General features: G+C 38.3%; 1 protein-coding gene across 3 annotated transcripts in view; it reads right to left on the bottom strand.

Moving 5' to 3' along the window:
• ankhd1 (ankyrin repeat and KH domain containing 1) overlaps positions 1-14,470 on the bottom strand; it is a 73,359-nt gene that overhangs the window by 25,074 nt on the left and 33,815 nt on the right. For all 3 annotated transcript variants that reach the window (XM_079834789.1, XM_079834790.1, XM_079834791.1), the window contains exon 2: positions 6,786-6,939. In XM_079834789.1, coding sequence (XP_079690915.1) covers positions 6,786-6,939 — 154 coding nt within the window. The remainder of the gene's footprint in view (positions 1-6,785; positions 6,940-14,470) is intronic.

Raw genomic sequence — 14,470 nt, 5'->3', positions numbered from 1 at the left:
CATTGTGGCTAGCCAATGTCAGCTGTGTGGAAATACTTCACACTGGAAACACCGCAGAGAAAGACAATGTTTGCAAAACCGTAATTCAAAGAGGTGGAAGCTCCCTTGCGTCGTACGACACCGAACGCAATCAAACATTTAAAAAAGCAGACAAGTTCAGACAAGACTAGGGTGACATTTAAGAGATAATAATCAGGGCTTGACATTAACAAATCGCCATCTGCGTGTGTATTTCGGCTGTGGCGTGTAACACTCACACTAGCCACTTTGAACTTATTATGGTCTTCTCAAAAGCCATCTGTTATAATCGCGTTGCGCATTATAACCAATCACACGTGTTTATGAATATAATAAGAGGCGTTCAGATTAGCGGAGTTTTGCTCAGAGCGTGCACCGCTCTCATTCGCTGAAATCTACACTCAAAGCAGAGATGAACGTGCGATGTACGCAGGAGATTCATTCATCATAGGGCTGCTCGATTATGGAAAAAATCATAATCACGATTATTTTGGTCAATATTGAAATCACGATTATGTAACACGATTATTTCACATGACTTTGGGAATGTGTTGTATTTATTAAAAATACACCTTTCAACAATTCAATTGAAATTGTAACATTTGTTGTACTTTTTGAACTATTAAAATAAATAATATAACATATATTCAAATCAAAGTATAAAAGTATTCACGTAAAAATGATAATCACAAATAAATAAGATCAACAATATGGTTCGGCTAGATATGCTTTTCAGGTACGTCTAACATTAGTTTTCAGGTACAGAAATGTCTCAAATGTAAAATAACAGTGCATATTTGAGTGCATAAATTAAAGATGAATCCTATTAAACTTACAAAAGCTATTCAATCCGGATCGGATATGCGTCATCTTTATCGACTGTATAAAGTTCACTTAAGGCATATACAGACTATGTCTGCTAAGATACTCATCAAGATGGACATGTTGACATACGTTTTGTGTGAGTTTGTCCGTTCAAGAGCAAGACTTGAAAGAGAACTCAATATTTGCGTGCTGAGAGACGTGTGCGCGCTCTCGGATGAACGCACAGAGACACATTTTCTCACAGCGCGCGCGGCTTCTCATTCGCGTCTTCTGGCACTAAACCCGGGTGATGACGGGGAAAACGACTGGTCATATTCAAACATACGGCAGCACTCGCATGCATTGAACAAAGTTTACAAAGAGAGAATTATTTGAGAAATATGAGGGGAAAAAGGACGTTTACACGGCACCCCTGCTCTCGTCAGTTTTTGTTTCTTCATTAGATTGTCATAGGTCACTCTGTTTAATTTTCAAGTGGTTAAACAAATTTGTGGTGTTCCCTTGCGTTGCAGCCACTACCATGTAGCAAATCTTGCACGTCGCATGTTTCTGCTCGTCGTCTGATTCCCCGAAGCCAAACTGTTCCCAGACAACGGAGTTGGTTTTGCCTTTTTTGCTCACCAAACGCTGCTGTAACTGCCCTCCTTATGCCATCTTTACTCGCGCAGAGTTTTTAAATTCCAGCGGATGATATGCACACGAGACTCACGATCTGAGAAAGTTTGTGGCTTCGGGAGGGGCGGATGAGCGCGTGCGCGTTTCATTCAGAACGCAAGGCAAAATAATCGTTTTTTCTCGATTGTACCATTTTGGTGATCGTTGGGAGGCAAAATCGAAATCGAAATCGAAATTCGATTAATAGCACAGCCCTAATTCATCATACAGTGATTGACAGTTTTTGTTCTATTTCAGCACCGAAAATAGTTTCAAACAAACACAGCAGAACCACAGCGCATCTGATACGACCAGCATAACGTTGGCTTGACATTCGCAAATTTAGGGACCGTCTCTAAAGTTACATAAAACATTGGTAGGCTATACACGTTTCTATCTTAAATGGCATTTAAAGAGAATGAATTAGTCATAAAACTGACTGAAGTGTTCATCTAGGTGTCAGGTATGATGCACACCTTTTGGATTTTTGATATTTAATAAAATCAACTCTAAAATATGAAAATAAATGCATTATTTCACTAGGATACTGTATGGGCTCTTACACAAAATATGCTAGATTTAAATGCGTCACAGCTGATAGAACACTGATGATAATATTGCTTGAGAATATATTTACAGAGATAATATTAGAGATTAAAGATATAATATTAGAGATTTATGCATTATGCGTTGCCATTGACGACAGCCATTATAAGGAAGGAAAGCCCACAGAATCTAGCTTAAAAAAAGTGCTTAGAGCTGATTTATTTATTTTTTTGTTGATTTTCAAATATAAATTGATAACCGTGATAATTTGGGTCACTATTATCATGATGTGAAATTTCCATACCATTTCATCCCTAATACGTAGCAAACACAGCTCTGGTATCAGAATAGTATCGGTCGATATCCAAATTCAGGTATCGGGATCGGATCTAGGGATGTTAACCGATGACCGTTTGACCGATGGTTGACCGTATCAACGTTAACCGATCAAAGTTGTCAGTTAAAAAAAAAAAAGTTCTCTAAATTAGGCTATTATAGACAGTGGACTAAACGCTACTACAGTTAGCCATCTCATTCCAAAATCTTTTTGTGTGAAGTGAACAAATCCCTCACACTCAATTTTTCATAACTCACCTGTTTGTACTTAATAAACCAATAAAAACGTTTGGTGCGAGGTCACAGCGTTTGGGTTTGCGCGCTCACAAGGTTTGCAAAAAGTAAACAGGCTAAAACACTCGAGGTTAGAGCCAGGGCAGACGACAGTATGAAGCGTGCAAAGAAAAGTAGTGTGTGGGACCATTTCACCAAAAAGAACGACACAGATGTAAGTTGCAACTTGTGTGAAACAGTGCTTAATTAGAAGGCACACAGTGAGTTAGACCTGCCTTGGCCGGTGCGTCTTTTACGCATTCTGAAGGTGCCTGTTTTATCCATTGGTTTTATCGTGTTGCAGTCTATTAGACAACATTCTGCATAAGATGGGCTTACATTTGGAAATATATTACATCTACATTTCAGTGGTAACACATAAGGTGTTGATCATCATCTTTCTTTATTATTGTTAGCACTACCTCGAACTAAAGCGGCGTCTCTTCGGAGCTGTCATTTTCTTAAATGAGCTGCGGCAATGTTTCAAATGAGCTTCTAACGCTAGACAAATGCCTTTATTTTCAACGCGATCACCTTGTACCCAAACCATTTCGAAACTAAGGAGCCATTTGTCCTCCGATTACAAACAAGCTCTTCGGCGCCGCGTTTGCGGGACTCATGGGAGGCAGAGCGGCAGAGAGATGCGACAGTTGCGAAATTGCAGGCTCGCGGCTGTTATTTCAAATAGCGCAGCATATTTTAAACTAATCGGTTAACCGGTTTCAACCGGTTAATGAGGCTCGGTGGTCGGTCAAGAAAATGTTTAGTTTTCGCCATCCCTAATCGGATCGGAAGTGAAAAAATGTGGATCGGTGCATCGCTAGAGGAGACGGATGTGTAGTTGTCAGAGAGAAGAGAGAGCAAGAAAGCACAGCTGGTATCAGTATATCGATACTGCGGAAGAGTATTGGAACCTTATAGCTTTGACAACCTTAGACCTTTCTATTCTTCAAAAGAATCACGAAAAACATTATATTCGTTACAAGGGACCTCTCAACTTCATTAATTTCTTACCAACCCCCAAACTTTTGCACTGTATTGTACACGAAAGTTTAATAATTGCAAATCGTTGCGTTATTAGTTAGTGACTAAGACGTCACCAAAAGCATCAGAGACCAAGTGCATTCGCAAAACTGCACAAGAGTTTTCCCATGTTTGCCCTTCAGCAAAAATTAAGAATTTTCTTTTTGTGTTAGTTCCAATCGGTCAACCTCTAATCTCAGTAAATCAAGGGCCTTTATGTCTTGAAATGTGTGTGCTATGCACCATTCCCAACCCTCAAATTTGATTAGCAGGTTGTTTTTAATTCCACCTTGCATTTTCATGAAAACAGCTGTAGGCCTATTTCAGCATAGACCGTCCCCTCCATCTTGAAACAAATGACCACTAGCCAACTGTACTTCTGTCCTGTCCAAATACCCACATTTGCGGTCTTTGCACTTGACCACTTGTCTACTTACATGATGTATTTCTGTATTTGGCCCAAGTGTTCAAGTAGGCGTGAAGACTGCAAGTGTGTATATAACTTTTGATTACCCACACTTACAGTGTTGCAAAAATGCTTTGCATTTTAAAATAAACGTCTAAATGTTGTTCAGTAGTCACTATGTAACTATCATTTAATTAGAAGCACCACTATTTTAAAATCATGTCTTCTGTTAAAGCAGTTGCAAATGTTGAACAAAATACACAGTCGACTCATCTTTGCACTAATAAAATGTGCAACACTTTGTTTTACTAATAAATTATATGTAATAACTAATTAATTTAACTTGCAGTGGAACTTTTTTTGGGGGGCACAAACATAATGCATTGGATACAGCTCTGAAGCGGTATTCGAGATACTAAGGGTTTAGTGTGCATTAAGGGAACTGCACTTTGGCATTTTTAACACGAGACAGTCTTGCGCGATTATTTCCTGTCGCATACACACGCTCTCGACTGACCAAGACAGCAAGTGTGGGTTTTTGGACAGGACAAGTGGCAACACAGATTTCAAGAGATTTAACCTCAACCAGGAAGAGCAGTATTTGCTTTCCTATGATGACGCAAAACAGACAATACTCGTGGTAGCAGTAAAACACGTGGTATAGGAGGTGTTCAGTCACAATAGTGTGGTTCAGGTGGAATGAAAACACGTCAAAGCATGTGTAAACAGTAGGGAACTTACGAACAGCATAACGGGTGAACAATTAAGTGCAAGACAATAACAAAGCACAGAGAAACAAACGACCAAACATAGAAAAAGACACACGTTCTGCAGATGGAAAAGGCAATAGAGATGCTCATGGTCACACATGAAGACACACACACACACACACACAGTACACAAGTGTACTAAAGGCCAGTGCTGAGTCATGAGCAATGCTGCTGCTGCTGTATGGAAATCCATTGTTGCCACTAATCTCCCCCTTTGGTTCCTCTGCGAGATAACTATCCGCTCATGGGGCAGGGCAGGCCAGTGAAGAGAAGCAGGCCTAACACGCTGGGCCTCACCCAAACCAACTCATCCCAAAACAAACCCACACAATGGCACAACACACATACTAGCTCAACAGAACATGGCAAAACTTGGTGTCAAGTACCATCAACCACCAGTTTCCTAGTTTAGAATAAAACAATTATAAAATGCTATGCACACAAACCATGTGACATTGACCCTAAGACCATCAGCACTTGTATGCAACGAAAGCTCACAGCGAGCCATATGGAGAAAATGCACTACAGGATGTAAAGCATGTAAAAATAAACAGGTTAAGGATTTACAGGGCTATATTAAGTGCTAAATCTCTGTATACAGATATTTCTGTGTCGGAACTTAAAAAGCCTCTGTGCTGCTCAATCAGTAATAGATCTATATATATATATACACTGTAACCGTGAGCTTTTTTGCAGAGAAACCCAGATACAGCGCTTGCTTTTTGTTCATTATAAAATTCACTTCACTGGGTACTGAAGGTACCTATATAACCGGTATGTAACCGGACCGAATCAGAATGCAGATTTCGGTTCCTCATTTCGGTGCCACAAATCGCAACTGTTCAGTGTTTTCAACCACATAATGTTTCATTTAGGTTCCAGACATTTAAATGCACACAAGTACTAGCAAAAAATACACTGATGTCTATGGAAGCAGGAATAAAAATCCTTTCAGTTATAATTATTTCTATAATTAATTAGGTCTCATTTATGTCAGATAAACAGTATATAGTAACTATAGTTTAGTCTATTCTTCTCCCAGTTCACCAGTCACTCACTAACTTGTATTTGGTGAGATGTGGATTAATTTACGTGATGTAAATCCTTCAGATTCTCTGAATTGCGGCACCATATACATATACATATATATACATATATACATATATACACATATATATATATATATATATATATGGCCCTGATAATCATCACAATATAAATATCGACTAACAGCAGATGGAGATTATGCTCAGTAATCTATTGCTATTCCAGCAGTTCCCGGATGGGAACTGTTGAATTTGTACCACTGAATTTGTGGAAGCTAATTTGTAAAGCGAAATAAAATGGACCAGAAAATTGCCTGTTGAATATTATAGGTTGTATTTTTAAACAGAATTAATATTTTGGAAGTGAAATCTTTGAGGTGAATATGGATTATTTAATTTTTAATAATAATGTGTTGAAATGTTTTGAATTGAAATGTTCACATCTTAAATATACAACCATGTTGAATTTCAGCCCATAAAAATGGCAACAAGGTGCACGTAAAAAGAAAATCTGACCAACCCCAAACATTTGAAAGGTAGCAATTTAGCAAATGCATTTTTATAGAAAGGTTCTCTTAGCACGATACAAAGATGCAATTAATCATTAGTGAAATTTTTGCTGAAGTTGTTGCAGCCCTAATTATAGATTTATAAATATTTGTGATTATGTGGGGATTTTTGTGGCAACAAAAAAATAACCAACAAAAGCCATTTGAAGGATCTCTCTAACAGTTTGCTCGAAAACCTTAAAACACAAGAACCAAAAGCACGTCTCATGCTCAGCACTGTGAAGACATGTTAAATAAACAAGTGTGAGCACATGCATGCAGACACAGGATAAATCATTAAGCTTAATGCGATCACATCAGGGTTGGCCGGAGGATGTACCTGCTGCTTCTAGTAATGCCTCGAGCCGGGCCTGTGTTTCTGGGTCTACTGTTCTGAGGTCAGCTCCGTCTGCTGCGCTGGAGAGGAGAAGCTCTGAAGCTGTCTTTAGTACGGGGTTATCCAGATCCTCCTGGTCTAGTATAAACGATTCCACCTGCATGGAAAGAGCCAGTGTCAGCAACTGTTTGCTCATGTTATTTACCAAACAAGAAAAAAAAAAAAGGGATGTGGTATTGCACACATTTCTATATAGTAAAATAAAGTCAAAAAGAAACTTTAAATTAGTCTGAAGATGGAAATCTGGTTTTAAAAAAGAGATTATCTTCTGTGTAATGGGCAACATTCATGTCTCAGAATCTGTAGACTGTGGCCTGACTTGTGAAAAATGAATATGGTCTGCTCCAATGAACACCGCGACTCCACAGTGTGACAATACCATTCATCAGGAAGTGCTGAAATGATATAAGAGCTTCCCAATGATCCTGCAATGACCATTAGATACAAAGTAAACCATACCCTCACTGACACCAGCAAAGCCATTGATTAAAACTTTTAGTCGCCATTTAGTCAAACTTCCAGTTGAATGAATGACATTGCATGCATTTAAATCTGATTAATTGGCATAACATTTGCTGAGAAAAGACTCTAAAGTAAACAAAAAAAATCTAATAAATACTGAATAAACATGACAAAATCAACATATGCCCATATCATTGGTACAATACGGACTAAAGGCCAGATATGTTTTTCAATCTGTCTAAGGTAGACATGTTGTATTGCATGAGCTTTTATTAATTATGTAATTAACTAAAATGTCTTTGGTCGTATTTTCGCTGTATTTTTAAAAAGTAGCTCAGCTCACATGTCTCGAGACCTCTAAATTCTTTTGCACAGTCCAGGTATCTTTAAAAGACAAACAATGTGACCTGAGTACAGCTCATGTTTCTGTATGTGTGGTTTGATGAGGCATGTCTACTGTAGTAGCAGCTGAGGTCGGACTGACTGAAGAGATCACAAAAACATGCTTAAGCCCAAAGAATACTTCAGTTTTGATGCAAACGCTTAATCCAAAAGTATACTTTCCTTATCCACGTTCCACTCAGTCATCAGTACAGTCCGCTGATGTTCGTGCACACCGACAGAGTGCAGCCTAGTTTTTGTGTTGCACGCTCAAATGTGCAGAACGTGGAAAAAGTAGTATACTTGAGCCTTTAGGTAATGCTTACAGCTGCATTTCGAAATACACTCCATATGGAAGACAAACGAACAGAAAAGATGCGATTAGGCAGATGCTATGCCAATGACGCACACTGTACGCATATCCTAGAGTACGCATAAAAACTGAAGTACACTTGAAGCTTTGTTTGCAGGTCAGGGGGCATGATTAAACATGCTAATTTTTAAAGGGTTAATTATACTAAATGAAAGTTGTGAATAAACAAAAGTATCAGCAAATCTTTTCTTCTGTATCGTGACATACCATACCACAAATACCAAAAACCAGTGTTACATTTTATCATGGTAGTGAGGTGCTATATGCGTGTTTTTAATTGGGGTTATCATGATCTAAATAAATGCATGCTACTATGGAAGACCAATGGTAATTTGAATAAAACTTAATTATTTAATCATTAACTTGCTTATTTGCTTAATTCTTTACTCATTCATTTGCTTATTTAATTCATTTTATATATGAGAATCTTTTTCTATTTTGCTAGCAAAGCTGGAGTGTTTATTACAGGGTCCGTACACATCTACCAATACATTCTTGTTCATATTCCAACCTTCCATGAAACTTGTGTAAAATGTAAAATGAGAATAAAAATCCATGTTTAAATGTAAAAATCACAGCATATCGTATAGGGCTGTGCAATTAATCGAATTTCGATTTCGATTTTGCCTCCCAACGATCACCAAAATAGTACAATCGAGAAAAAACGATTATTTTGCCTTGCGTTCTGAATGAAACGCGCACGCGCTCATCCGCCCCTCCCGAAGCCACAAACTTTCTCAGATCGGGAGTCTCGTGTGCATATCATCCGCTGGAATTTAAAAACTCGGCGCGAGTAAAGATGGCAGAAGGAGGGCAGTTACAGCAGCGTTTGGTGAGCAAAAAAGGCAAAACCAACTCCGTTGTCTGGGAACAGTTTGGCTTCGAGGAATCAGACGACGAGCAGAAACATGCTAAGATTTGCTACATGGTAGTGGCTGCAACGCAAGGGAACACCACGAATTTGTTTAACCACTTGAAAATTAAACAGAGTGACCTATGACAATCTAATAAAGAAACAAAAACTGACGAGAGCAGGGGTGCCGTGTAAACGTCCTTTTTTCCCCTCATATTTTTCAAATAATTCTCTCTTTGTAAACTTTGTTCAATGCATGCGAGTGCTGCCGTATGTTTAAATATGACCAGTCGTTTTCACCGTCATCACCCGGGTTTAGTGCCAGAAGACGCGAATGAGAAGCCGCGCGCGCTGTGAGGAAATGTATCTCTGTGCGCTCATCCGAGAGCGCGCACACGTCTCACAGCGCGCAAATATTGAGTTCTCTTTCAAGTCTTGCTCTTGAACGGACAAACTCACACAAAACGTATGTCAACATGTCCATCTTGATGAGTATCCTAGCAGACATAGTCTGTATATGCCTTAAGTGAACTTTATACAGTCGATAAAGACGACGCATATCCGATCCGGATTGAATAGCTTTTGTAAGTTTAATAGGATTCATCTTTAATTTATGCACTCAAATATGCACTGTTATTTTACATTTGAGACATTTCTGTACCTGAAAACTAATGTTAGACGTACCTGAAAAGCATTTCTAGCCGAACCATATTGTTGATCTTATTTATTTGTGATTATCATTTTTACGTGAATACTTTTATACTTTGATTTGAATATATGTTATATTATTTATTTTAATAGTTCAAAAAGTACAACAAATGTTACAATTTCAATTGAATTGTTGAAAGGTGTATTTTTAATAAATACAACACATTCCCAAAGTCATGTGAAATAATCGTGTTACATAATCGTGATTTCAATATTTGACCAAAATAATCGTGATTATGATTTTTTCCATAATCGAGCAGCCCTAATATCGTAACTAATTAACGTCAAGCTATGTGGTTTAAGTAAGGTATAATCAACGGCTAGCTGTGCATTGACGTGAAGTCAAAGGTAATTTGCCAACATTGAACACTTAAAGCAGAGAGAGCGAGTGACATAGGCCTATGTGTGTGCATATCAATGAAAACAGCGCATTAATATAGAACGGTGATTCAACTGACTTGAAACTATTCATTATATACTACTTAGCCTGTTAGTGATGTCTTGTTTTTTAATGTATGTTTAAATAAACCTGTCATGAAAATTACAGCCACTAAATGATTATATTTCAACAACGAATTGGAGAAAAAATTAATAATTAGATTTAGAAGTTAATGCAAAAACTTCCTTATGTGAAGCTTATGAGTGTTGATTATTATATCTAAAAATAAATAGCAAATTAATTTAGGCTAATAGTTTGGGCTCTGTTGTTAATCTTTAATAGCAATATGTAAGTAAGGGCTCCCGATTTGGTTTACAGCATTATCTTTAAGAAACTTTTAGTTATAACTGAATTAATTTAAGGACAGACACGCATTTTTTTTTTTTCATTAAACCACTGTTTTATAAAAAACAATTTTGTAAAACTGCTGTACCGAATCCGTACTGAACTGTGACTTCAAAACCGAGATACGTACCGAACCGTCAGTTTTGTGTACCGTTACACCCCTAATAAGTAAATAAATAAAAGGTGTCCGGTAACACTGGCACTACCACCTTGTAAAGTTACTGTCAGAGACAAACATTTGGAATACAAAACTGGGTAACTAAAAAGATTTTAAAACCGCTTTGCCTTCTATTTACCATTCATCTTAGTGGAAAACCAATCAATCATTAAACAAGATAACATCCCTAATTGAATTCCCCAAAAACAGCCGAGTTTATTTTTTAATTTCTGCAATTTACACCTAAACAAACCAAAACTGCCAGACGTTAAAAGTACTATAAAAAATATTAAAATTTATATTAAAAGTAGATATTAAAAGTAGGCTATACAATTTATTGAACATGCGCTATATTGCATATTAACCCTTTAAGACCTAAGGGTATTTTTACAATTAATTTTCCGCCTGGTGTTATTTACTAAAAAAGCTTGTAAAACATCAACCCTGTTGTGCACAGACAATTGACACGCCTCTTTTTTTTCAAGACAAGTTGCTCTGTCAGTATATTTGTGTTGCATTGATGTCACCTGAATGTAAAATAAGTTATGGGACCATAAAGACAAATGAAAACATAAAACGGAAATTGAATCACTCAAATATTTATTGAAAACACACACAAATAAATAAAAGCTAAGCATATTTCCTCTGGAAAACAGTTTGTTCAAGTCTTTAGAGTCCTGGAACTCAGGAATAAACATGATAACTTATACAGAACCAAAACTATTTACATTTTTCCAAAAAAAGTCCAGGCGCTTTTGGCCTCTTTGGATTTTGGATATTTACTGGTGCCAAGCCTCAAAACAGTTCCTATCAGGAACTTCTCCTCAAACTTTCTACTCAAACTTTTTCCTCAAACTTTCTCCACAAAACTACTCAAAACTGCAGCGCGTCTCTCTCTCTCTCTCCTCACTACTAGCCGTGCGTCTCTCTCTCTTCACAATAAAAGAACTGTGGTTCATGCGTAATGACGCACACCAATGTGGATGACGGATCAGCCTGTCATTGGTCAAACCCTCATCCAAAATGGCAGCTAGCATCGCGCTAGCGGCAAAAATGACGGAAAATTTATAAATTATGGACATCAAGTGGATATATCTTGGATGTAAGCGTTTTGATTTATTGCTGAACAACTCCAAAAAGATGCACATGTTCCAGGCTGGATAGAAAACCTTCTGTAAAGGCTACAAAGACACCAAAGACACCCCCGTGATGGCTAGCTCGTTAGCTTTCTGCTGGAAAAAACGGTAAGAAAATCGATAAAAGTTTCATGAAATAATATAGATATTTATCGGAGGTGCCGTGTGACGTCGTGGGCGATGCCGTCGGGCTCTGAGGGTTAAAAGGTCCCATGGCATAAAATTTTCATTTTATGAGGTTTTTTTAACATTAATATGAGTTCCCCTAGCCTGTATATGGTCCCCAAGTGGCTAGAAATTTTGATAGGTGTAAACCGAGTTCTGGGTGTCCTGCTCTGCCTTTGAGAAAATGAAAGCTCAGATGAGCCGATCCGAAATCTTCCCTGTTATGTCGTCATACGGGGAAAGGTTACCTCCCCTTCCTCTGCTTTGCCCGCCCAGAGAATTTGGAGAAAATGGATTCAGTTTATCAGTCGTGATGTCAGCACAAACAGTGAGTAACAGTGTTCATTAATGCCTAATCTGTGATCAGTGATTGCTGAGGTGTAGCTAAATATTAGCCTAGAAATCTAGATGCACCCTAGCTGCAGAAAATGTATTTTGCCGCGAGTGTAGTCTAGCAACTCTCGGTAGACCTGAGAGCTGGAAAAACCAAACTCTGGTCAGGCCAATCACAGCATGTGTAGAGTCAGTGGGCGGGCTTAACATAATGACGGCACGTCACGGCAGAGTTGCGGAGGTTCTGCGTGCTACTCGTAAACAAAGCTGACGAACAGCGTCTTTTGAATCGGCTTTGGCCGCGACTCTGGAAGACTTGGAGTTAAGCTTTTCTTTGAGAAAAGGACAAAGAACGGCACTGAAGTCATTCTTAAGAAAAGATGATATGTTCGAAGTTTTGCCGACCGCATACGGCGAAAGTCTATCAACTAATGTTAGCTCGGCTTCACCTTCTTCGCTCTGGTTGGTTTTGGCGCTATCCAATTGCGTGCAGAGGGAATTTGAAAGACAACCATTTATCCCACCCCTCGGATTGAGCGCTGTCAATGGTGAGTTTCCAGACCCAACATCTTGATGTGGGTCTGGCTTGTCAGGCTAGCTAAATATTCAAGTTCACACAGACTTTCTTTCTAAATCGTTTAATACTGTCAGTCACGCCGCTGGCCGTCTCGATGCCCCAAGCGTAATGCATCAGTGAATCAAGCCAGTGAGTAAAACGATAAACTTCACATCGTTTCTGTTAGTAGCATGAACCAAATCCGTTATTTAAGTGATTAAACTGCAGAAAGCGATCAAAGAACACTCTTTATAATGTTCGGATCTGTCAATCACACGCGAGCGTATCTGCACACTTCTCCAAACTGCCATAATAACGAATGACATTGTTATGCTGCACAACAAAGCTCTTACTGTATTCATGTCGACGTCGTGTTTGCTGTTAGTTGTGGTGAAAGTATTTTGTGAGAGAAATAACGTTGCAATGACGAGATCACTGCATTCACGCGATCAACAGACTGTCTGTACTCAATGCTCATCACTGCAGCCGTTCATGTGATGGAAAAAGATCTAAAAAACAATGTTATAATCAACACTTTGACGATTCGTTAATCTCGATGGCTGTGATGGTTTATAAAAAATAAAAATAAAAATAAAAAAGTAGTTTAGTGGGTTTGGAGGGGTTACACAAGTTACAGAGTTGGTAAAATAAGGAGGAAGAAGACAGGATCGTGTGGCTGGGACTCTCAGATACAAACAAGATGCTCCACGAGTGCCCATTCCGTCTCTCTCTGGACTGGCAGTGCTTGCAGAGTCTGACGGTGTCTCGCTAAACAACGCCCCCTCCGCCACATAATCTAATACTCATTTAAATTGCATAGATGTCAGCCAATCACAACCGTGGGCGTTTTCACTGAAGTCTCACAGCAGACACACCCCTTGAAACAGAGCATTCAAGCCAGTGGGCTAATATCAGTATAGAAAAAAATGCCTTTTATTTCTAAATTATGACTTTTTTATGTAAAAACCATACTAACAATATAAGTACACCTCAGGAAACATTATACAATAATAATAAAAAAATTCATGCCATGGGACCTTTAAGCATTTTATAATGGTTTTCTCTGATTTAAGCTGCTTGCCTATGCAAAGTAGTTTATGCGTTATTAATACCTTTTTAATGCTAGCCTACTGTTAAGCATTTTCCTCGTCTTTATAACGAGGACACAAAGCGTCTTATAGGCAGAATAACGCTCATGGTGCCGTTGTCTGTTTTGGCAGGATACTGCCATCTAGGGGCAGCAGGTTTTCTTAGACAGCTGTGTGTGTGGATCGTCCAAGGCCAAACCGGCGAAATGAAAGTCTCAAAATCCAAATGAATCAAATAGGATCGACTCAGAAACGAGTCAATGAATGCATGTGCGTCACCGGATCCACAAATGCAAATCTTATTTGTTATACGCACAAATTCTGACTTACATTAATACTAAATCCAAGTTTTGTTGTGATATGAATTTTGATGATACAGCAATACAGGTTATATAGTGGGGAGAAAAAGTATTTGATACACTGCCGATTTTGTAGGTTTTCCTACTTGCAAAGCATGTAGAGGTCTGTAATTTTTATCATAGGTACACTTCAACTGTGAGACAGAATCTACAACAAAAATCCAGAAAATCACATTGTATGATTTTTAAATAATTAATTAGCATTTTATTGCATGACATAAGTATTTGATCACCTACCAACCATCAAGAATTCCAGCTCTCACAGACCTGTTA

Source organism: Gobio gobio (assembly GCF_949357685.1).
Source record: "Gobio gobio genome assembly, chromosome: 14".
NCBI lineage: Eukaryota > Metazoa > Chordata > Actinopteri > Cypriniformes > Gobionidae > Gobio > Gobio gobio.
The sequence above is the reverse complement of the archived record's forward strand: the minus strand, read 5'-3'. Positions and strand labels throughout refer to the sequence as shown.